Source organism: Embiotoca jacksoni, unplaced genomic scaffold, assembly GCF_022577435.1.
Source record: "Embiotoca jacksoni isolate LCO1_2020_lvr unplaced genomic scaffold, fEmbJac1.0.p SCAF_7, whole genome shotgun sequence".
NCBI classification, from domain to species: Eukaryota; Metazoa; Chordata; class Actinopteri; family Embiotocidae; genus Embiotoca; species Embiotoca jacksoni.
In genome coordinates this window covers 1,786,911-1,814,136 of record NW_027185425.1, presented here as the reverse complement: position 1 = coordinate 1,814,136, position 27,226 = coordinate 1,786,911, and the positions used below count along the sequence as shown (strand labels likewise).

The following is a 27,226-nucleotide window of genomic DNA, read 5'->3' as shown; positions in this document are numbered from 1 at the left end:
CACTATATCTGAGACTTTTAAGTAGCTGTGGCACAAACTGTCACAGACATATTAGTTCAAATGTGATTATGTGTATGGTTGTGGGTTGTTTTCGGTATATAATGTTTCTTACATTATTCCCAGAAGCTAAGCATTAATCTTTGCCGTTCTTTTATTCAATGTAACTCAATTTAATTTAATTTAATTTCACAGCAATTTAAACACTTACTCCGTTTAAAAGCCGCAGTGTACTTCAGTATGAAGTGAAAGTGGCGCAGTTAGACGGTTTTCATCTCTCGTTGAACGGTTCTCATCTCTCGTTGAACGGTTCTGTTTTAGTCTTTTTATCGGTGTTTGCACAGAGCTCTTATATCCATCAGGAAACCCCTTCTGTTGCACATTTTTTTCACACCGTCCCCTGAGAGGTTACAAACACGTCTGCTCATGGAAAGTCTGAATCGTGGTGTCTGGCCCCGAGCCGGAGCTCCAGTGTAGGCTGCAGGGTGCACGCTCTGAACTGCGCTGCTGCTGAGGCTGAGGGAGATGGAGATGGAGGCCGGCCACGCTGCCATAAAACTTGCTGACTGGAGAGGTTTGCATGCTTCCCTTTGGCCCGGACTGAGTCTGGAGGAGGTGGCGAAAGCCATACGTTATACTGCACAGTAGTGTGCCCAAGACTTTTTTGTCAGCGGTGAGGTAACATGAGCAAAACATGTGTGTCTTGAAAGTCCGAGCCGAGCCAGAGCATTATGAAATGCTTTTTTTTACAGCGTGTTGTGGCCTTGTTAGATGTCAGAACAATACAATTGATGACCAGAGACTTCAGACGGTCATCGGAAAAGTATTCGAGCGTAAATTTGTGAGTCATACCTGAAAGAAGGCTCTTTTGAAACTGTCTGATTTCATACAACAAAATGTAACTGCACACGTATCATTACTTTTGTGGTTGGATCAGCTTCTTACCAGCTTCTCCTTTTATTGATTTGCTCAGAAACATATATCACTAGTTTACGATATATTCATCTTCATCCACATCTGCTATGTATTAGCCTATTTATTGCCAATTAGTGATGCATTATTAAATACCATAGGTGGCCAGAGAGGGAAATGAAGACTTGTATGTTGTAATGCAACAGGCCAGCAATAAAAAACTAGACTATATTGCCAGATCAAATTTCCCCTCATGAATATATGGCTCTATTGGGATTGTTTGCATCCTCGTGGACGTAGTCTTCAGGCGAATTTTAAAACTATTGGAGCAGCCTTTAGCTGTGAATATGTTGAATGCTGAACCTCACCAAACTGTAAACAACAGAGATCCTCCCCCACTGTGAGCGCAACGGCATGTCGGTAAATGACTATTGCAGACTTTAAAAAAAAATAAAAAATCAACATTGCTTTGCTCCGGCTTCGATTCCCTGATATTTGCTAGCATTGCTATAACTGTTCACATCACTTCACCCAGCTTTCCTGGCGCCATTGTTGGGACTAATCCAAAATCATTGCACTTAGTCACCCCCACTGGCCATCGATTGAGCTGCTCTTCAGAGTGACTGAACAAACCTTAATACAAGGCGTGTTTCCCAGACTGTATTCGCAGGGAAGACTGAAGCTGTGAGCAATAAGACGGCGGAGCTATCTAGGTTAATACAAATTTACCTTACTTATAATGTTCAGTTTAAATAGAGATTTCTTCACTTGTACTTAAAAGCTGTAATTGCTTGTTTTTCTTCTCTCTCTACTCATTCAAGTTATACGGAATGATGTTTTTTCCTCATTTAAATTCATGGAGACACATTCTTAACATTTCTTAAATGCTACGGTTGAAGGAGGGCGTTATTAGTTTTACATGTATTTAGTAGTATTAAAGCACTCGACAAATTAAAAGCTTCACCTTGAGAAGTGCGTGTGTGTGCCAAATATCACAACAATCCATCCAATAATAGTCGAGACAATTCACTGAAAACAGCAAATGTAAATGTCATGGTGGCGCAAGAGAGAAAAGTCAGGAGATCACCAGAATCAAAAGGATTCATCCAGCGAGGACCATAAATGTCTGCACAAAATTTTGTGACAATCTTTCCAGTAGTTGTTGAGATATTTCAGTCTGGACCAGAGACCATGCGGAGCAGCATTCCCGCCCCTAGCACGGCTAAAGATGAGTTTAATAATGCTCAGACAAAATGTCGACAACAAAAATTTCACAAGGGTTTTTAGTTTTTACAGAATCACTGTACTGGTCTCCATTTTTCTGGTTTCTCAGCTTTATCCTTATGGTGGTATTTTGCTGAAGTCTTCTCCTTTTCTTTGATTCTATTTTCTTGAAGCAGCCAAAGTTTCCACTGAGCTATTGTTCAGACATTTACTTTTTAAATAATACCTGGGTTTTAAAAAAAAAAAAAAAAATCAAAAATTTGGCTGAATCTGTGGTGAACTACAGAACCGCTCTGTGGGATCGACTTGCAGTAACCCAGTAGGAGCCTCTTAAAATGGGCCAAGAACATCTCGTGGCTTGTGGCCGGGACTTGACGTGGCAGTAAACTAGAGGAGGGGTGAGGGGGAGAGGGGGTTGTGGGGTTTTCTGCCCCCAGCCCCCCAGCTTTTTTTCTCTCATTGTCTCAGTGCTGCTCTCTCGGCTGATTTATTCACAGCGTTCAAGGAGGCCGTTGAATCTCTCGCCTACTGATCGGTTCCTCTGTAGTATTGTGTTATTACAGACCGGATCATGTTGACGCGCTTCGGTCCTTAATGAGTTCAAACAGGGCTGCCCTGCTAATTGTTTGGGAGTTCCTCATTTGTCGGGTGTTTCCTGCTCGGACAGCCAGGCTGTATCAGTCAGCTGCAGATGCCCTTAAACTCCTTGGGACAGGAAACCAGTTCCTGGATTACTCCAATATCAAACCCACCTTCCTGCGCCTGAATAACTGTACAGTTGGACACAAAGTACCTCAGTAATACTGCAGCGTCTGGTGCTAAATGAACAGCAATACAGTCAGATTAATCCAAGTTATTTGTCTCAATACTACATGCCTGATCTTATACTAAACACAGTTATTCCGTATAAATAAACACAAAAATGTATATTTAATAGTGCATATTTATAAATTTTTTTATTCAGTTACAAAGAAGTAACCTTTCCTAAACCTTTCGTTCTGAGTTCCATTTAGTCTGAATTTCCAACCCGGTATCACATCAAAGCATGTAATACACCCGTCAGTCCACTAGAGGACAGCATGTCAGTATCACGTTTTACATCGCCTGGGCATCAAAAGTGGGGTGCCTTATGTTTACGCTACGAAAACCCACGTGGTTAGGATTAGTAAAAGAGCTGGATGAAAAACATCATTTTTCACAAGTAACAGCGTATGTTACGGAAGTTACTTAATGTACGTTACGATATGATAGTTTATGTAAGTAACTTACTTTTTTTTACGAAGACAGAAATCTATGTTGGCTTTTGCTTTCTTACAAACTCGAATATCGGTCTCAAGGGGAAAAGTTACCTCCTCCACGCATGGACTTTATCACATGACCTCCTTAACGGGTTGGTCATACATGCGTGTACTTTTCACGTTTAGACAAGTCAAAATGTGACACTGACACGGTATCCTCTAGTGGACTGATGGGTGTATTACAGGCTGGAGCTTCAGAGTTTATTCTTGCCTTTGAAAACAGAAGTTCAACACCCATTTGATGTGAACTTTTGATCGTATCAGATGATGCTCATCAGCAGATGAAGTTGTTGTCAAATTGGAGATGTTAAAATTTTCTACTGCATGTTTCCAACTTCATTCTTGACCTTGGAGACATTGATGGTAAAACAGTCTTACCACAAATCTTTGAAGGAAATATGAAAATTTACACATTCATAAATTCAATGAGAAGAGGGCAAACTGAGTCTGCTGATGAAGACCATGTGATAAGATTAAAAGCTCCAGAACAGCTACTGAATGGATCTTGTGGTGGGGAAGTTTTCTCAACTGCTGTTTCTAATTTGATGTTTTTTTTTTTTTTTTTATTTACTTTCACAAAACTCCTCCATTTCAAGGTTACATTTGGTATAAAAAAAAAAAACACGATTTATTGGTTCTCTAAGTCCAATTGAAACCACAAAGACTAGAAGTTGGATAATGTGGACAGATATTATCTCCCTCTCTGTGTTTCCGGATGCTGACTTGTTTGAATCCATCTCTATCACTCAGCTGCCTCTCTTGAGCGAATCAATGTGACCCACATGACACAGATGTCACACTGGTGCTGTGCCTATTTTTAGGACTTTGGTGTAAACACACTTAGAGATCAATAGATTGACTTTTTTTTTTCTTTTCTTTTTTTTTCAATTAGATCCTCCACTTCAAATGTGACGGCACAATGAAAAGTGGGCCATGGCAACAGACGCATAAACAGTAAATGTTGTGGCCTGAGTGAGGCGAAAGATAAAGTTTTTACTGCCTGGTCTTCCTTCATTTTATATCAGAAGGAGCTGAATCCAACCGAGTTCTGTCTTTTTACCGCTGCATCATGATGTGAAAGCTATTCCACCGCATGTGGCACGTAAGAAAAATGTCTGAACGCCGTAACTCATCTGTGATTGTGATAGTTACTGGACAGGCGATGACATGATGTGGAGGTCTGACGACGTCTTGATGTCCCAGATTTACAGCCGGCATGTGTGCGCGTTGAGAGGGCAGACTAATAACATCCCCTTAAGGTCCGTGCTCAGCTATCATATCCTGCTACCCACAGAAGGTCACGGCCAGATCAAATAGAGGCGAGAAGGTCAGTCGGTTCAGTCGGTGCCGGGAGGAGCACACATGGCAGACACAGACTGTAGGAGGGTGGAGATGAGGTTGGAGTGTTTATTTCTTCAGGTTCAAGTATGTCTTCTGGTAATACTCATCACACATTCACATGACTGTCCCGATGACGTATGTTAGAGAGCATCTTGCCTTACCATATATACAGAAAAACATCATTCTTATCCCAGTGGTGCCGTAAGAGAGTTGCTGCTGATCTTGATGAACCTGAAGCCAAATTCTGGACAGTTTAGGTTTTATTCAGGCACGGCTCATTTAGGAAGGACGTTTCATCTTCCCCGCTGCAGGACAGCTGGGCTGTTGTATAACAAGTTATGAGGGATATCTAGGAGATGAATTTACCTACTTATCTACGATCAAATTAAAGATCCCCTTCTTTTTAAGATGTGTATAAAATACTTTACTCTGAATAATCAATTGTGTCCGTTTGGTTTTTTTCACAAAAAAAATTCAATTACCTTGTAAAATCGTTAAAATCGTTCTCCTTCTTACTCATTAAAGATTCTACGTTCTATGAAAATGCTAATAAATGGTACGTTCATGAGCAACTGAGAGGTGGGAAAGCTCTGACCTCCTAAAGTCCGAGGTTTTGGAGAGTTCAGAGAAGTAGGTTTTACGTTAACTGACGTGGCAGCGTTTGTAGTGAAAGAAAGAACAGAACGTTGTACATCAAAACATTTAAATATGTATTGTACAAATAATATTGACCCCCTGAGCTTCATTTCATCAGTGTTGTTTTTTTTATCGATGCTGACAAAGTTATTTGACACTTTTTTTTTAATGGGCTCCCAACTTGAAGGTGGGTGCTGCCGAATAGAAACGTTCCCTCTTTCCAGCTGTCTCAATGCACAAATATAAAGTTGAACTGCTGGACACAAGATGTCTCAGGCCTCACAGTAAAGTCAGCGTTTGTGCACTGGAGGCTTCAGGTTTCCACATCATATTTGTCGAAGTTGAATTGGACCAGAATCGTCTTTAAAACTGTTTGTGATGTCACAAATCCTGTTTGTAGGCCCACCCCTTAAAACTTGATTTGTCATGTGCACAGAGAAACTTGTTTTTAACAATTGATTGTGAAAGTAGTACATTTTCTAAAAAAGTGTTGGGTCAGACATCTCTGTAATATCGCACATCTTTGACAATTAACGTGCTAAAATATTACCAGACATGACAAACTTCAAGCAAGTTTTAATCTCTGCAAGTGGATTTTGATACAGAGGTGAAGGAATGTCAACAAATGTTGCCTTAATGGTGTGAAATCAGTTGGAAAAACGTGTGGTGTGTCAATGAAAAGTGTCAGTAAAATACAAAGTACTATGTGAAAACACGAGTACGGTCCTTCAGCTTCAAAAATGTTCGCCTGGACGAGAGGTTCATTCTTTCAGCGTCCTCCAGAGGAAGTGATTTAGAGAACCTGAGTATAAATATCACTGCTGTCTTGACAAGTGTCCTCCGCTCTGCCAAGTTCTTCACATAGACGCGTTGCTTTGAATCTTACCCTCGTAGTCTCATAATAGGTTCAATGTGTCTGTGTGTTTATTTGACACACTCGTGTGATATCGCTGCTCCAGTTATAAAACCCGTCACAAGATCTCCAGCCAAACACGTTCGCTTCGTGTCTAGACGAGTGCGACATCTTGCTCTGTAATTGTGAACAGCTTCAGTCAGAATTTGGATAATTATTTTGTACGTTTTTAATCCACAGTTCCTCGTCTGTTATCTCACACACATTTTATTGTTTTGTTTTTCACCATGGCAGCCTCCCACACAATTCTTTTCTGTCGGCAGATGTTTTTTGGTGCAGAATTCTTGCGAGGCACGTACAACCCGTCATCTTTTTTGTGATAGGAAGTGAGTGGTATTTCTGGTAGGAAGTTTCTGTGCCAGGGAAGGGCTGCGCCACTGCCTGCGATGAGAATAGATGTTTTTATGAAAAAAGAAAAAAACCTCCTTCAATTGTATGGAGGGGAACCTCAGGTTCCGAGACTGCTTTTTTAGCGTCCAGTGAGTCAGAGGGAATTCCTCTCTCGGCCCTCTGGCTCGGTTTCTCGAGGCCGGCTCCAGGGGTCTTCCCCTTCCCCTCTCCCATTTCAGATCTTTGTGAGAGGGGGCAAGAGGGGCCCGAACCTAGAGGCTGATTAACAAAAGAAAGAGGCACGCTGAAGAGGAGAAACTGTGGAAACTATCTCCTTAAAGTGATAAATGAGTTACAGATAAAAACAGCAAAAAGCAATAAAAAAGGAACCATCTCAATCACCTCTAGGAAGAAAAAGAAAAAAAGACAAATGTGTCCTTTACTCTGGTATCAGCACATTGATGTTAATGTATTCTTCAGCGTTAGCTTCAGTCAGCCTGCGTAGCTGCTCCTGGATCACCCCACACCATCAGTACACAGCTGATAAAAACAGATAAACAAGTGCACCTGGATCCTTTCGAGACAGCGAGAGGTTGCATCATCTCTCTTGACAAAAAATGTCTGGGGATCGTCGATATAAAGTGATTTAATTTGGCCGACGCCGAGGAAATAACACCTCCTGTTTGGCTCAGAGAATCTGCAGAAGTAGCACATTGAATCTGTTGTACTAAATATAATAACCATGTGTAACGCGAAAGGGGTTCTTTTATAGTGAAAAACTCGGCTTCAGTTAAATTTTTGAAAACCAAAAGAATCCTTTAGAGAAAGAGTTCAGCAGTTTAAAACTTTGTTGGGTGTGTTTTGATAAGTTTTGATTGACGGTTTCTTACAACATAAGTTACCAGTGCAGCGGATATCATGGTTGGCTGTAAATGTTTCTAAATTCTGTTTGATGCATGAAAATACACTGTCAACGCCCTTTTCAACCGAGTCCTGCACTTTAAAACAGCGAGAAGAGCACACACAAAAAAAAGCTCGTTAGCTCCTATTACTCTGAGTTAAAGGTGAAAAAAACAATTGAAGAAATTGTTTTATCACCTTTGTATGTTACTTTCATCATGTTGACTTTACTCCAAATAATGACCTTCCTTTTTTTCTCTTTTCCTTTGCAGTCAACGAGATCATCAGGAACGACCTGTCGAGCATCTCCGTCCACAGCCATGCGTAGTTTCCCGTCGCCTCCAAAACCGACACAGGAAATTTAAAAAGAAAAAAGAAAAAGGAAGCACCAAATAAATCTGACACTTTGCTTCACATGCTCGGACTACAGCATGCAGGAAGCAGCAAAAGGAAATGCAAGGAGAACAATTGTAAATGTATTGTCCAGATGACCAGGGTCCAACATGTGCCTTGTTTTTCATATATAATGCCTTTACGTAGAAACTATCCAAAGGAGTAGATCACATGACTGACATGTAAATTAAGTATGTAGCAACTAAACCTGCCATCTCCAACCCCTTTCAACAAAGTGTGCTTTTAGAGGACCAAGATTTGTTTTATGTCTTTTTTGCTGCAGTTTGTAAATGAATCAGTGCCTATGAATTATGTAATTTGTATATACAGTATGTGTCACGCTTCAGTTTGCATATCTGCCTTTGCAAAGAGACAATTTTAAAGAGAAGTGCCTTTTTGACTGGAAATTAAGAGTTTGGTTTCACGTATTCAACCTCAAATTGAAGATAGGGTGAGGTAATGTCACTTTTCCCGAACAGCGACTACTGTGGGTAAAAGTGACAATAATGATTTTATAGTAAAAGCTAAACGATAGTGTAACAGTCATGAAGTCAGCAAACTGACTATGTGGTCTCTTTCACGAGCCCACTATCACACAAAAACATGTAGTACGCCCGTCAGTCCACTAGAGGATGTCAGTGTCATGTTTTGCCTCGCCTGTGCTTGAAAAGTACACACACCAGGGTTGAAGAAACGAGTAATATATTATGCATAGGAAGGATGTTGAATGGAGCAAACACAGAACTTTTACCCGATGTTTGAGTCAAAGGAGAAAGCAAGAAACCTAAATTTCTTTGAGGAACATGCAGAGCGTAGCATATTTAAGTTGCCTAATGTACGTTAAGTAACCCACATTACTTACACAATATTACGCATGAAAAAAAAATACTGTTTTAACTCAATCTTTTTCTAAATCTAACCAAGTAGATTTCATCTAGTGGACTAACAGGTGGTAATACATGACTTCAATGTTACACTGGGTTGGTTATACAGTGACGTCTATCCAAACTTTAAGCTGACACCAGAAGTTACTGGTCAAACCAGAGCGAGTGAGGTTGTAGCACCAAAAGCCCTGAATGTACTGAATTGATTAAGGATGTTTCATTTCAACTTTTTTTTGTGTAAACGGAAGTTAGTGTTTTTATTTCTTCTTTCAAAAACATCACAAAGAAGAAAAATGTTTTTTTGGGGGGGATTAAGTAAAGATGAATGAAACTGAATACATTTTCTGTATTCACAACCGACAACAAGCACTTAACCGTTAAACTAGTGGTATTAATTGCTGTTGTTCCGTTAGTGCACAGGTTCTTCAAACTTTTCAGATCATGCACCACTTCCCACTGCAGTTACCGTCATTTGTTTTTCATTAAATAAAATTCACTTATTTAACCATGCAATAGCCTGAGAAAGGCAAAATAACATCAACATATGGCTACTATTTAAAAACCAAAGAACACATTTACATCTCCTGCCAGAAGTGGCGCCACTCGGCAGCTTAACTTTCGAATCATCTGACATCACATCACCCTACACCCACAGACACATTTTATTTCTTAAATATTTAAATGATTAACAGCTAATTTTTAACGTCATTTGTGTCTGTAATAAAATGAAATTACATGATGTTTGCCCCAGTTGGAGTACAATTGTTCTGCCCATCAGCAGTGCTTTTGTGTACCAGCAGAGGGGAGCCTCGCGAACACAGTTTCAGAATCACCGCATTAAATTATCGTCACTTGAAGTCATACAGCCATAGCAAAAATTCAAATTGAGTCCTTTAATCTTTAAACATTAAAATTGATTTTCTTGAGTAATTTTCTAAAAAGAAATAAAACAAACTGCTTTGAATGGAACAATAACCTTTGAGTAAAAATGTTGACTGCAGTAAAACTGGTTTGTCTGTAATCAAAGAAGGAATCATCTCAGTTTTGACAAAGCTTGACTTTTATTACTCCCTGGAAGCTATGCAACATGAACGTAGCATTAGTGTCTTGAAGAATGTAAACGATGACCGTCGTCACTGAGAAGCTCTGTAAACCAAAGAATACTTCACACCGGTGAACAGCAATACAAATATATACATTTTTAAAGGTTTGTTTTTTGTATTTTTTTATATTTATTCTCTTCGCATGTGCTCTCTTAACTCATGTTTATCATACAGTTCCTTTTACATGGTTACCTGCATACCGTGGTTTATGTAGTAATTTGTTTGCGTTAAAAAGAAAAAAAAAAAATCAAATGGGCTTTTGTTCCCAGTTTTCTATGTATTTATGAGTCTTAATCTGTGTAACTGAAGAGCATGAGAGAAGCCATACTGAAATGTTTACCACGCAAGTTAATGTCAGTCAAAAACTCATAACTCTACTTTGTGATATTTTGTGTATTTGTCAATAAACATGCCTTCATCTCTTTCGTTTGCATGTTCTGTCTCACTGTGAACATGACATGAAATCAGTAAATGTACAGTGTGTCATCATATTAAAGCGTAATACCTTCAGATTAAGTTAATATGGACAAAAACACACCACGTTAGCAGTTTAAGTCCCATGTGCCTTTATAATCATCTCCAGACGTAGTTAGTGCACTGGGCAGGATTTTAAGCTGAAGGACCGTACCAGTGGATTTGCATGTTACAAATCATGGCTCAAAGCATGGCTCAAGAGTCTCCTAATCTATTTCCATATCATACAGAAAAGAATGGAAAATGAAGGCCTGGAACTAATGAAAATATTTTTTTTTAAATGACATTTTAAAAAAATGAAAAACTTTTTGAAATACCCCGCAAAACCTTTTTGGTTTGCAAAGAGCTAAAGCTCGCAGAGAATACTGGTGAGGTCTTTTAAAATTACATCATCTTGTTGAAACCTCAGCCCAAAATTAAAGAGTGCAATAGAAACAGCTGTGCATGGGCACTTTCTCAAAGCAAAGCTACAATCACAGATGCTGATGTAGTGCTACAAGATGTAAGTTCAGTATGTTAAGTGTTTAAACAGTAGTTTAATTTTATGCAACTTAAAGTTGATTTGAAATAAACGGAATTCTTCTTTAGCGTATTTGCTTTGGATCTTGCTTACCAACAAACCCACGTACGTGATTTTAGGTTTAACCAACAGAGCGCAGTGTTTATTTTGCAGTGTTTAAATTATGCAAACTTCAGTGTGCAATGAGAGGCTGGAAAACCCAGAGGGTTCTGGGACATCAACATGTAACAACAAAACCTTACTCACAAAATGTACACGTAGATAAAGAGAAAGAGAAAAGAGAGTACTCCAGGAGGAGAAAAAAAACAAAACGTAGTGTATTTGTTTGATTAGTCTGCAGTGCTAAAACTAAAGCAGAAATCAGTCCTACATCCATTAACATCTCGACATTCACCAACATTTCCAGATATTTAGGCTTCCATCAATAAAGATGTTTGATTACAACTAAAATCCATTAATTTCACGACAGAAAAACTCGTCTATACGATGGATAATTCCAGAGATTAGAAAACATGTATTGTTGTAGCTGGTTTTTACATTATGTAATATACTATGTGCTGTTTAGCGCAGTTCTTCGCTGCAGTGAGAGTATGAAGGATTTCTTTTAGGTTACGGTGCACTGACACCTTGTGGTCTGAAGGATTTCTGCTTTATCGAACAGAAAAATTCTCAGGACTTTCAGTGACAATCTTTCATTATGTCACAGCCACTGAAACTCTTCTGTCATGAAAATCAGGACTGTGTTGTTGACTTTGCTCGGCTGCCTCGCACCTGTTTTAGCATATTAGGAAAATCAGGTGTCATTTTTTTTGGAGTCTCTGCTCTTTTACACTGCTAATCCTTTGGCAACATCCAGTTACACCTGAACCTGAACACACCTGGTAAGCTCTAACTCAATATTTCAGTCTTATTTCAGAGTAAGATTATGTTTAAAATTGACCGCTTGATATAATAGAACAAGTGCATAAAAAAAACAACCGAATTTTTAACAATATGGTTTATTTTGTCTATTATCATGGCCTTGCATAGTTATACTTAATTCCAAGGTCATAAACATGATATGTGTCCTCCAAAAAGTCATGGAGAAGTTTGTTCTCCAAACATTTGTGAAAATAAAGATGTACGTATGTATGTTCACCAAAATGTAAAAAAAATAAATCGAAATATGTCGACAAAAATGTAAAAAAATAAGTCATACAACAGTATGTCATTCAAAATGTCATAAAAACTGTCATACTATGTAGTATATAGTCTAAAATGTCACAAAAATGTCATACCGTAGTATGTCGTCAAAAATTTAAATAAAATGTCACACTATATTATGTTGTTCAAAATGTCATAACAATGTCATTACAGTATGTTGTCTAAAATGTCACAAAAATATGACCAAAAAGTCATACTATAGCATGTCGCTCAAAATATGATAAAAAAGTCATACGATAGCATGTCGCTCAAAATATGATAAAAAAGTCAGACTATTGCATGTCGCTCAAAATATGATAAAAAAAAAGTCATACTATAGCATGTCGTCTAAAATATGACCAAAAAAGTCATACTATAGCATGTCGTCTAAAATATGACCAAAAAAGTCATACTATAGCATGTCGCTCAAAATATGATAAAAAAAGTCATACTATAGCGTGTCGTCTAAAATATGATAAAAAAAAGTCATACTATAGCATGTCGTCTAAAATATCATAAAAAAGTCATACTATAGCATGTCGCTCAAAATATGATAAAAAAAAGTCATACTATAGCGTGTCGTCTAAAATATGATAAAAAAGTCATACTATAGCATGTCGTCTAAAATATGATAAAAAAGTCATACTATAGCATGTCGTCTAAAATATGATAAAAAAGACATACCAAAGCATGTCATCTAAAATATGATAAAAAAGACATACCAAAGCATGTCGTCTAAAATATGATAAAAAAGTCATACTATAGCATGTCGTCTAAAATATGACCAAAAAGTCGTACCATACCATGTCGTCTAAAATATGATAAAAAAGTAAAACTATAGCATGTCGTCTAAAATATGATAAAAAAGTAAAACTATAGCATGCCGTCTAAAATATGATAAAAAAGTAATACTATAGCATGTCGTCCAAAATAGGTTAAAAAAGTCATACTATAGCATGTCGCTCAAAATATGATAAAAAAGTCATACTATAGCATGTCGTCTAAAATATGATCAAAAAGTCATACGATAGCATGTCGTCTAAAATATGATAAAAAAAAAGTAATACTATAGCATGCCGTCTAAAATATGATAAAAAAGTAAAACTATAGCATGTCGTCTAAAATATGATAAAAAAGTCATACTATAGCATGCCGTCTAAAATATGATAAAAAAGTAATACCATAGCATGTCGTCCAAAATAGGTTAAAAAAGTCATACTATAGCATGTCGCTCAAAATATGATAAAAAAAAAAGTCATACTATAGCATGTTGTCTAAAATATGACCAAAAAGTCATACCATACCATGTCGTCTAAAATATGATAAAAAAAAGTAATACTATAGCATGCCGTCTAAAATATGATAAAAAAGTAAAACTATAGCATGTCGTCTAAAATATGATAAAAAAGTCATACTATAGCATGCCGTCTAAAATATGATAAAAAAGTAATACTATAGCATGTCGTCCAAAATAGGTTAAAAAAGTCATATTATAGCATGTCGCTCAAAATATGATAAAAAAGTCATACTATAGCATGAAAAAAAGGAAAAATTCTACTTCCACCACTTCTTTGTCTTTTACATAATTTTTGTTAATTTATCTTCAGCTGTGGGGAATGTCCTTTCAAATACTACAAGAAAGATGAAATGACAAAAAAAAACATGTGGCAACATAATTCAATATTTATCAGCTAATTTTGCTGGAATGGTTCACGGTAAATGACTTCAAAAGTCAAAAGAGTTACACCGAGCTGTCTGTTGAGGTTGTCCTCGCAAAAGACAACGATCCCCAAATCAACGACCCCCAAATTCCTTCATCATGACCCTTACAAAATCAATTTTAACAATGCCAAACAGGTTTCTTAAAAAAGAAAGTCGAAATGCACAGTTTCTTCTTCCCATGTCGTCTAAAATATGATCAAAAAGTCATACTATAGCATGTCGCTCAAAATATGACAAAAAAAAAAGTCATACTATAACATGTCGTCTAAAATATGATAAAAAAAAGTCATACTATAGCATGTCGTCCAAAATATGATATTAAAAAATTCATACTATAGCATGTCGCTTAAAATATTATAAAAAGAAGTAAAACTATAGCATGTCGCTCAAAATATGATAAAAAAAAGTCATTCTATAGCATGTCGTCTAAAATATGATTAAAAAAAAGTCATACTATAGCATGTCGTCCAAAATAGGTTAAAAAAGTCATACTATAGCATGTCGTCTAAAATATGATAAAAAAGTCATACTATAGCATGTCGTCTAAAATATCATAAAAAAGTCATACTATAGCATGTCGTCTAAAATATGACCAAAAAGTCATAACTATAGCATGTCGTCTAAAATATGATAAAAAAGTCATACTATAGCATGCCGTCTAAAATATGATAAAAAAGTAATACTATAGCATGTCGTCCAAAATAGGTCAAAAAAGTCATACTATAGCATGTCGTCTAAAATATGACAAAAAAGTCAAACTAAAGCATGTCGTCTAAAATATGATAAAAAAGTCATACTAAAGCATGTCGTCTAAAATATGATAAAAAAGTCACACTAAAGCATGTCGTCTAAAATATGACAAAAAAGTCATACTATAGCATGTCGTCTAAAATATGATAAAAAAAAGTCATACTATAGCATGTCGTCTAAAATATGATAAAAAAGTCATACTATAGCATGTCGTCTAAAATATGATAAAAAAGTCATCCTATAGCATGTCGTCTAAAATATGACCAAAAAGTCATACTATAGCATGTCGCTCAAAATATGATAAAAAAAAGTCATACTATAGCATGTCGTCCAAAATATGATAAAAAAGTCATACCATAGCATGTCGTCTAAAATATGATACAAAAGTCATACTATAGCATGTCGTCTAAAATATGATAAAAAAGTCATACTATAACATGTCGTCTAAAATATGACCAAAAAGTAATACTATAGCATGTCGTCTAAAATATGATAAAAAAAGAAAAGTCATACTATAGCATGTCGTCTAAAATATGATAAAAAAGTCATACTATAGCATGTCGTCTAAAATATGATAAAAAAGTCATACTATAGCATGTCGTCTAAAATATGATAAAAAAGTCATACTATAGCATGTCGTCTAAAATATGATAAAAAAGACATACCAAAGCATGTCATCTAAAATATGATAAAAAAGACATACCAAAGCATGTCGTCTAAAATATGATAAAAAAGTCATACTATAGCATGTCGTCTAAAATATGACCAAAAAGTCGTACCATACCATGTCGTCTAAAATATGATAAAAAAGTAAAACTATAGCATGTCGTCTAAAATATGATAAAAAAGTAAAACTATAGCATGCCGTCTAAAATATGATAAAAAAGTAATACTATAGCATGTCGTCCAAAATAGGTTAAAAAAGTCATACTATAGCATGTCGCTCAAAATATGATAAAAAAGTCATACTATAGCATGTCGTCTAAAATATGATCAAAAAGTCATACGATAGCATGTCGTCTAAAATATGATAAAAAAAAAGTAATACTATAGCATGCCGTCTAAAATATGATAAAAAAGTAAAACTATAGCATGTCGTCTAAAATATGATAAAAAAGTCATACTATAGCATGCCGTCTAAAATATGATAAAAAAGTAATACTATAGCATGTCGTCCAAAATAGGTTAAAAAAGTCATATTATAGCATGTCGCTCAAAATATGATAAAAAAAAAAGTCATACTATAGCATGTTGTCTAAAATATGACCAAAAAGTCATACCATACCATGTCGTCTAAAATATGATAAAAAAAAGTAATACTATAGCATGCCGTCTAAAATATGATAAAAAAGTAAAACTATAGCATGTCGTCTAAAATATGATAAAAAAGTCATACTATAGCATGCCGTCTAAAATATGATAAAAAAGTAATACTATAGCATGTCGTCCAAAATAGGTTAAAAAAGTCATATTATAGCATGTCGCTCAAAATATGATAAAAAAGTCATACTATAGCATGAAAAAAAGGAAAAATTCTACTTCCACCACTTCTTTGTCTTTTACATAATTTTTGTTAATTTATCTTCAGCTGTGGGGAATGTCCTTTCAAATACTACAAGAAAGATGAAATGACAAAAAAAAACATGTGGCAACATAATTCAATATTTATCAGCTAATTTTGCTGGAATGGTTCACGGTAAATGACTTCAAAAGTCAAAAGAGTTACACCGAGCTGTCTGTTGAGGTTGTCCTAGCAAAAGACAACGATCCCCAAATCAACGACCCCCAAATTCCTTCATCATGACCCTTACAAAATCAATTTTAACAATGCCAAACAGGTTTCTTAAAAAAGAAAGTCGAAATGCACAGTTTCTTCTTCCCATGTCGTCTAAAATATGATCAAAAAGTCATACTATAGCATGTCGCTCAAAATATGACAAAAAAAAAAGTCATACTATAACATGTCGTCTAAAATATGATAAAAAAAAGTCATACTATAGCATGTCGTCCAAAATATGATATTAAAAAATTCATACTATAGCATGTCGCTCAAAATATTATAAAAAGAAGTAAAACTATAGCATGTCGCTCAAAATATGATAAAAAAAAGTCATTCTATAGCATGTCGTCTAAAATATGATTAAAAAAAAGTCATACTATAGCATGTCGTCCAAAATAGGTTAAAAAAGTCATACTATAGCATGTCGTCTAAAATATGATAAAAAAGTCATACTATAGCATGTCGTCTAAAATATCATAAAAAAAGTCATACTATAGCATGTCGTCTAAAATATGACCAAAAAGTCATACTATAGCATGTTGTCTAAAATATGATAAAAAGTCATACTATAGCATGTCGTCTAAAATATGATAAAAAAAAGTCATACTATAGCATGTCGTCTAAAATATGATAAAAAAGTCATACTATAGCATGTCGTCTAAAATATGATAAAAAAGTCATACTATAGCATGCCGTCTAAAATATGATAAAAAAAGTAATACTATAGCATGTCGTCCAAAATAGGTCAAAAAAGTCATACTATAGCATGTCGTCTAAAATATGACAAAAAAGTCAAACTAAAGCATGTCGTCTAAAATATGATAAAAAAGTCATACTAAAGCATGTCGTCTAAAATATGATAAAAAAGTCACACTAAAGCATGTCGTCTAAAATATGACAAAAAAGTCATACTATAGCATGTCGTCTAAAATATGATAAAAAAAAGTCATACTATAGCATGTCGTCTAAAATATGATAAAAAAGTCATACTATAGCATGTCGTCTAAAATATGATAAAAAAGTCATCCTATAGCATGTCGTCTAAAATATGACCAAAAAGTCATACTATAGCATGTCGCTCAAAATATGATAAAAAAAAGTCATACTATAGCATGTCGTCCAAAATATGATAAAAAAGTCATACCATAGCATGTCGTCTAAAATATGATACAAAAGTCATACTATAGCATGTCGTCTAAAATATGATAAAAAAGTCATACTATAACATGTCGTCTAAAATATGACCAAAAAGTCATACTATAGCATGTCGTCTAAAATATGATAAAAAAGTCATACTATAGCATGTCGTCTAAAATATGATAAAAAAGTCATACTATGGCATGTCGTCTAAAATATGACCAAAAAAGTCATACTATAGCATGTCGTCTAAAATATGACCTAAAAGTCATACTATAGCATGTTGTCTAAAATATGATAAAAAAGTTATACTATGGCATGTCGTCTAAAATATGATAAAAAAGTCATACTATAGCATGTCGTTTAAAATATGATAAAAAAGTCATTCTATAGCATGTCGCTCAAAATATGATAAAAAAAAAGTCATACCATAGCATGTCGTCTAAAATATGACAAAAAAGACATACCAAAGCATGTCGTCTAAAATATGATAAAAAAGACATACCAAAGCATGTCGTCTAAAATATGATAAAAAAGTCATACTATAGCATGTCGTCTAAAATATGACCAAAAAGTCATACTATAGCATGTCGTCTAAAATATGACCAAAAAGTAATATTATAGCATGTCGTCTAAAATATGATAAAAAAAAGTCATTCTATAGCATGTCGTCCAAAATATGATAAAAAAGTCATACTATATAGCATGTTGTCTAAAATATGATAAAAAAAGTCATTCTATAGCATGTCGTCTAAAATATGACCAAAAAGTAAGACTATAGCATGTCGTCTGAAATATGATAAAAAAAAGTCATACTATAGCATGTCGTCCAAAATATGATAAAAAAGTCAGACTATAGCATGTTGTCTAAAAAAATGATAAAAAAGTAATACTATAGCATGTCGTCTAAAATATGATAAAAAAGTCATACTATAGCATGTCGTATAAAATATGATAAAAAAAAGTCATACTATAGTATGTCGTCCAACATATGATAAAAAAGTCATACTATAGCATGTCGCTCAAAATATGATAAAAAAAGTCATACTATAGCATGTCGTCTAAAATATGATAAAAAAGTCATACTATAGCATGTCGTCTAAAATATGACCAAAAATTCATACTATAGCATGTCGTCTAAAATATGATGAAAAAGTCATACTATAGCATGTCGTCTAAAATATGACCAAAAAAGTCATACTATAGCATGTCGCTCAAAATATGATAAAAAAAAGTCATACTATAGCGTGTCGTCCAAAATATGATAAAAAAGTCATACCATAGCATGTCGTCTAAAATATGATACAAAAGTCATACTATAGCAAGTCGTCTAAAATATGATAAAAAAGTCATACCATAGCATGTCGTCTAAAATATAATACAAAAGTCATACTATAGCATGTCGTCTAAAATATGATAAAAAAGTCATACTATAACATGTCGTCTAAAATATGACCAAAAAGTAATACTATAGCATGTCGTCTAAAATATGATAAAAAAAAAAGTCATACTATATAGCATGTCGTCTAAAATATGATAAAAAAGTCATACTATAGCATGTCGTCTAAAATATGATAAAAAAGTCATACTATAGCATGTCGTCTAAAATATGACCAAAAAAGTCATACTATAGCATGTCGTCTAAAATATGACCTAAAAGTCATACTATAGCATGTTGTCTAAAATATGATAAAAAAGTTATACTATGGCATGTCGTCTAAAATATGATAAAAAAGTCATACTATAGCATGTCGTTTAAAATATGATAAAAAAGTCATTCTATAGCATGTCGCTCAAAATATGATAAAAAAAAAAGTCATACCATAGCATGTCGTCTAAAATATGACAAAAAAGACATACCAAAGCATGTTGTCTAAAATATGATAAAAAAGTCATTCTATAGCATGTCGTCTAAAATATGACCAAAAAGTAATACTATAGCATGTCGTCTAAAATATGATAAAAAAGTCATACTATAACATGTCGTCTAAAATATGACCAAAAAGTAATACTATAGCATGTCGTCTAAAATATGATAAAAAAAAAAGTCATACTATATAGCATGTCGTCTAAAATATGATAAAAAAGTCATACTATAGCATGTCGTCTAAAATATGATAAAAAAGTCATACTATAGCATGTCGTCTAAAATATGACCAAAAAAGTCATACTATAGCATGTCGTCTAAAATATGACCTAAAAGTCATACTATAGCATGTTGTCTAAAATATGATAAAAAAGTTATACTATGGCATGTCGTCTAAAATATGATAAAAAAGTCATACTATAGCATGTCGTTTAAAATATGATAAAAAAGTCATTCTATAGCATGTCGCTCAAAATATGATAAAAAAAAAAGTCATACCATAGCATGTCGTCTAAAATATGACAAAAAAGACATACCAAAGCATGTCGTCTAAAATATGATAAAAAAGACATACCAAAGCATGTCGTCTAAAATATGATAAAAAAAAAAGTCATACTATATAGCATGTCGTCTAAAATATGATAAAAAAGTCATACTATAGCATGTCGTCTAAAATATGATAAAAAAGTCATACTATAGCATGTCGTCTAAAATATGACCAAAAAAGTCATACTATAGCATGTCGTCTAAAATATGACCTAAAAGTCATACTATAGCATGTTGTCTAAAATATGATAAAAAAGTTATACTATGGCATGTCGTCTAAAATATGATAAAAAAGTCATACTATAGCATGTCGTTTAAAATATGATAAAAAAGTCATTCTATAGCATGTCGCTCAAAATATGATAAAAAAAAAAGTCATACCATAGCATGTCGTCTAAAATATGACAAAAAAGACATACCAAAGCATGTTGTCTAAAATATGATAAAAAAGTCATTCTATAGCATGTCGTCTAAAATATGACCAAAAAGTAATACTATAGCATGTCGTCTGAAATATGATAAAAAAAAGTCATACTATAGCATGTCGTCCAAAATATGATAAAAAAGTCATACTATAGCATGTTGTCTAAAAAAATGATAAAAAAGTAATACTATAGCATGTCGTCTAAAATATGATAAAAAAGTCATACTATAGCATGTCGTATAAAATATGATAAAAAAAAGTCATACTATAGTATGTCGTCCAACATATGATAAAAAAGTCATACTATAGCATGTCGCTCAAAATATGATAAAAAAAAGTCATACTATAGTATGTCGTCTAAAATATGATAAAAAAGTCATACTATAGCATGTCGTCTAAAATATGACCAAAAATTCATACTATAGCATGTCGTCTAAAATATGATGAAAAAGTCATACTATAGCATGTCGTCTAAAATATGACCAAAAAAGTCATACTATAGCATGTCGCTCAAAATATGATAAAAAAAAGTCATACTATAGCGTGTCGTCTAAAATATGATAAAAAAGTCATACTATAGCATGTCGTCTAAAATGTGATAAAAAAGTCATACTATAGCATGTCGTCTAAAATATGATGAAAAAGTCATACTATAGCATGTCGTCTAAAATATGATGAAAAAGTCATACTATAGCATGTCGTCTAAAATATGATGAAAAAGTCATACTATAGCATGTCGTCTAAAATATGACCAAAAAAGTCATACTATAGCATGTCGCTCAAAATATGATAAAAAAAAGTCATACTATAGCGTGTCATCTAAAATATGATAAAAAAGTCATACTATAGCATGTCGTCTAAAATATGATAAAAAAGTCACACTATAGCATGTCGTCTAAAATGTGATAAAAAAGTCATACTATAGCATGTCGTCTAAAATATGATAAAAAAGTCATACTATAGCATGTCGTCTAAAATATGATAAAAAAGTCATACTATAGCATGTCGTCTAAAATATGATGAAAAAAAGTCATACTATAGCATGTCGTCTAAAATATGATAAAAAAAGTCATACTATAGCATGTCGTCTAAAATATGATAAAAAAGTCATACTATAGCATGTCGTCTAAAATATGATAAAAAAGTCATACTATAGCATGTCGTCTAAAATATGATGAAAAAAAGTCATACTATAGCATGTCGTCTAAAATATGATAAAAAAGTCATACTATAGCATGTCGTCTAAAATATGATAAAAAAGTAATACTATAGCAGGTCGTCTAAAATATGATAAAAAAAAAGTCATACTATAGCATGTCGTCTGAAATATGATAAAAAAAAGTCATACTATAGCATGTCGTCTAAAATATGATAAAAAAGTCATACTATAGCATGTCGTCCAAAATATGATAAAAAAGTCATACTATAGCATGTTGTCTAAAATATGATAAAAAAGTCATACTATAGCATGTCGTCTAAAATATGATAAAAAAGTCATACTATAGCATGTCGTCTAAAATATGACCAAAAAGTCATATTATAGCATGTCGCTCAAAACATGATAAAAAAAAGTCATACTATAGCATGTCGCTCAAAATATGATAAAAAAAACGTCATACTATATCGTGTCGTCTAAAATATGATAAAAAAAAATGTCATACTATAGCATGTCGTCTAAAATATGATAAAAAAGTCATACTGTAGCATGTCGTCTAAAATATGATAAAAAAGTCATACTATAGCATGTCGTCTAAAATGTGATAAAAAAGTCATACGATAGCATGTCGTCTAAAATATGATAAAAAAGTCATACAATAGCATGTCGTCTAAAATATGACCAAAAAGTCATACTATAGCATGTCGTCTAAAATATGACCAAAAATTCATACTATAGCATGTCGTCTAAAATATGATGAAAAAGTCATACTATAGCATGTCGTCTAAAATATGACCAAAAAAGTCATACTATAGCATGTCGCTCAAAATATGATAAAAAAAAGTCATACTATAGCGTGTCGTCTAAAATATGATAAAAAAGTCATACTATAGCATGTCGTCTAAAATATGATAAAAAAGTCATACTATAGCATGTCGTCTAAAATGTGATAAAAAAGTCATACTATAGCATGTCGTCTAAAATATGATAAAAAAGTCATACTATAGCATGTCGTCTAAAATATGATGAAAAAAAAGTCATACTATAGCATGTCGTCTAAAATATGATAAAAAACTCATACTATAGCATGTCGTCTAAAATATGATAAAAAAGTCATACTATAGCATGTCGTCTAAAATATGATAAAAAAGTCATACTATAGCATGTCGTCTAAAATATGATGAAAAAAAAGTCATACTATAGCATGTCGTCTAAAATATGATAAAAAAGTAATACTATAGCATGTCGTCTAAAATATGACCAAAAAGTAATACTATAGCATGTCGTCTGAAATATGATAAAAAAAAGTCATACTATAGCATGTCGTCCAAAATATGATAAAAAAGTCATACTATAGCATGTTGTCTAAAATATGATAAAAAAGTCATACTATAGCATGTCGTCTAAAATATGATAAAAAAGTCATACTATAGCATGTCGTCTAAAATATGACCAAAAAGTCATATTATAGCATGTCGCTCAAAACATGATAAAAAAAACGTCATACTATATCGTGTCGTCTAAAATATGATAAAAAAAATGTCATACTATAGCATGTCGTCTAAAATATGATAAAAAAGTCATACTGTAGCATGTCGTCTAAAATATGATAAAAAAGTCATACTATAGCATGTCGTCTAAAATGTGATAAAAAAGTCATACTATAGCATGTCGTCTAAAATATGATAAAAAAAGTCATACAATAGCATGTCGTCTAAAATATGACCAAAAAGTCATACTATAGCATGTTGTCTAAAATATGATAAAAAAGTCATACTATAGCATGTCGTCTAAAATATGATAAAAAAGTCATACTATAGCATGTCGTCTAAAATATGATAAAAAAGTCATACTATAGCATGTCGTCTAAAATATGATAAAAAAGTCATACTATAGCATGTCGTCCAAAATATGATAAAAAAGTCATACTATAGCATGTCGTCTAAAATATGATAAAAAAGTCATACTATAGCATGTCGTCTAAAATATGATAAAAAAGTCATACTATAGCATGTCGTCTAAAATATGATAAAAAAGTCATACTATAGCATGTCGTCCAAAATATGATAAAAAAGTCATACTATAGCATGTCATCTAAAATATGATAAAAAAGTCATACTACAGCATGTCGTCTAAAATATGACCAAAAAGTAATACTATAGCATGTCGTCTAAAATATGACCAAAAAGTCATACTATAGCATGTCGTCTAAAATATGACCAAAAAGTCATACTATAGCATGTCGCTCAAAACATGATTAAAAAAAGTCATACTATAGCATGTCGTCTAAAATATGATAAAAAAAGTCATACTATAGCATGTCGTCTAAAATATGATAAAAAAGTCATACTATAGCATGTCGTCTAAAATATGATCAAAAAGTCATACTATAGCATGTCGTTCTAAAATATGATAAAAAAGTAATACTATAGCATGTCGTCTAAAATTTGATAAAAAAGTCATAATATAGCAGGTCGTCTAAAATATGATAAAAAAAAGTCATTCTATAGCATGTCGTCCAAAAAATGATAAAAAAGTCATACTATAGCATGTCGTCTAAAAAATGACCAAAAAGTAATACTATAGCATGTCGTCTGAAATATGATAAAAAAAAAGTCATACTATAGCATGTCGTCTAAAATATGATAAAAAAAAATGTCATACTATAGCATGTCGCTCAAAACATGATAAAAAAAAGTCATACTATAGCATGTCGCTCAAAATATGATAAAAAAAACGTCATACTATATCGTGTCGTCTAAAATATGATAAAAAAAAATGTCATACTATAGCATGTCGTCTAAAATATGATAAAAAAGTCATACTATAGCATGTCGTCTAAAATATGATAAAAAAGTCATACTATAGCATGTCGTCTAAAATATGATAAAAAAGTCATACTATAGCATGTCGCTCAAAATATGATAAAAAAAAGTCATACTATAGCATGTCGTCTAAAATATGATAAAAAAGTCATACTATAGCATGTCGTCTAAAATATGATAAAAAAAGTCATACTATAGCATGTCGTCTAAAATATGATGAAAAAGTCATACTATAGCATGTCGTCTAAAATATGACCAAAAAAGTCATACTATAGCATGTCGCTCAAAATATGATAAAAAAAAGTCATACTATAGCGTGTCGTCTAAAATATGATAAAAAAGTCATACTATAGCATGTCGTCTAAAATGTGATAAAAAAGTCATACTATAGCATGTCGTCTAAAATATGATGAAAAAGTCATACTATAGCATGTCGTCTAAAATATGATGAAAAAGTCATACTATAGCATGTCGTCTAAAATATGATGAAAAAGTCATACTATAGCATGTCGTCTAAAATATGACCAAAAAAGTCATACTATAGCATGTCGCTCAAAATATGATAAAAAAAGTCATACTACAGCGTGTCATCTAAAATATGATAAAAAAGTCATACTATAGCATGTCGTCTAAAATATGATAAAAAAGTCATACTATAGCATGTCGTCTAAAATGTGATAAAAATGTCATACTATAGCATGTCGTCTAAAATATGATAAAAAAGTCATACTATAGCATGTCGTCTAAAATATGATAAAAAAGTCATACTATAGCATGTCGTCTAAAATGTGATAAAAAAGTCATACTATAGCATGTCGTCTAAAATATGATGAAAAAAAGTCATACTATAGCATGTCGCTCAAAATATGATAAAAAAAACGTCATACTATATCGTGTCGTCTAAAATATGATAAAAAAAAATGTCATACTATAGCATGTCGTCTAAAATATGATAAAAAAGTCATACTATAGCATGTCGTCTAAAATATGATAAAAAAGTCATACTATAGCATGTCGTCTAAAATATGATAAAAAAGTCATACAATAGCATGTCGTCTAAAATATGATAAAAAAGTCATACTATAGCATGTCGTCTAAAATGTGATAAAAAAGTCATACTATAGCATGTCGTCTAAAATATGATAAAAAAGTCATACAATAGCATGTCGTCTAAAATATGACCAAAAAGTCATACTATAGCATGTTGTCTAAAATATGATAAAAAAGTCATACTATAGCATGTCGTCTAAAATATGATAAAAAAGTCATACTATAGCATGTCGTCTAAAATATGACAAAAAAGACATACCAAAGCATGTCGTCTAAAATATGATAAAAAAGTCATACTATAGCATGTCGTCTAAAATATGATAAAAAAGTCATACTATAGCATGTCGTCTAAAATATGATAAAAAAGTCATACTATAGCATGTCGTCCAAAATATGATAAAAAAGTCATACTATAGCATGTCGTCTAAAATATGATAAAAAAGTCATACTATAGCATGTCGTCTAAAATATGATAAAAAAGTCATACTATAGCATGTCGTCTAAAATATGATAAAAAAGTCATACTATAGCATGTCGTCTAAAATATGATAAAAAAGTAATACTATAGCATGTCGTCTAAAATATGATAAAAAAAAAAAAGTCATACTGTAGCATGTCGTCCAAAATATGATAAAAAAGTCATACTATAGCATGTCGTCTAAAATATGATCAAAAAGTCATACTATAGCATGTCGTTCTAAAATATGATAAAAAAGTAATACTATAGCATGTCGTCTAAAATTTGATAAAAAAGTCATAATATAGCAGGTCGTCTAAAATATGATAAAAAAAAGTCATTCTATAGCATGTCGTCCAAAAAATGATAAAAAAGTCATACTATAGCATGTCGTCTAAAAAATGACCAAAAAGTAATACTATAGCATGTCGTCTGAAATATGATAAAAAAAAAAGTCATACTATAGCATGTCGTCTAAAATATGATAAAAAAAAATGTCATACTATAGCATGTCGCTCAAAACATGATAAAAAAAAGTCATACTATAGCATGTCGCTCAAAATATGATAAAAAAAACGTCATACTATATCGTGTCGTCTAAAATATGATAAAAAAAAATGTCATACTATAGCATGTCGTCTAAAATATGATAAAAAAGTCATACTATAGCATGTCGCTCAAAATATGATAAAAAAGTCATACTATAGCATGTCGTCCAAAAAATGATAAAAAAGTCATACTATAGCATGTCGTCTAAAAAATGACCAAAAAGTAATACTATAGCATGTCGTCTGAAATATGATAAAAAAAAAGTCATACTATAGCATGTCGTCTAAAATATGATAAAAAAAAATGTCATACTATAGCATGTCGCTCAAAACATGATAAAAAAAAGTCATGCTATAGCATGTCGCTCAAAACATGATAAAAAAAAGTCATACTATAGCATGTCGTCTAAAATATGATAAAAAAGTCATACTATAGCATGTCGTCTGAAATATGATAAAAAAAAAGTCATACTATAGCATGTCGTCTAAAATATGATAAAAAAAAATGTCATACTATAGCATGTCGTCTAAAATATGATAAAAAAGTCATACTATAGCATGTCGCTCAAAATATGATAAAAAAAAGTCATACTATAGCATGTCGTCTAAAATATGATAAAAAAGTCATACTATAGCATGTCGTCTAAAATATGACCAAAAATTCATACTATAGCATGTCGTCTAAAATATGATGAAAAAGTCATACTATAGCATGTCGTCTAAAATATGACCAAAAAAGTCATACTATAGCATGTCGCTCAAAATATGATAAAAAAAAGTCATACTATAGCGTGTCGTCTAAAATATGATAAAAAAGTCATACTATAGCATGTCGTCTAAAATGTGATAAAAAAGTC

At 32.8% G+C, this 27,226-nt stretch overlaps 1 protein-coding gene across 1 annotated transcript in view; it reads left to right on the top strand.

Moving 5' to 3' along the window:
- nfatc1 (nuclear factor of activated T cells 1) overlaps positions 1 to 8,195 on the top strand; it is a 37,511-nt gene extending 29,316 nt beyond the window's left edge. The window contains exon 10 of the mRNA XM_069176790.1: positions 7,824 to 8,195. Within this exon, the coding sequence (XP_069032891.1) occupies positions 7,824 to 7,879 (56 nt within the window). The 3' untranslated portion in view covers positions 7,880 to 8,195. The remainder of the gene's footprint in view (positions 1 to 7,823) is intronic.
- Positions 8,196 to 27,226: the final 19,031 nt, after the last annotated feature.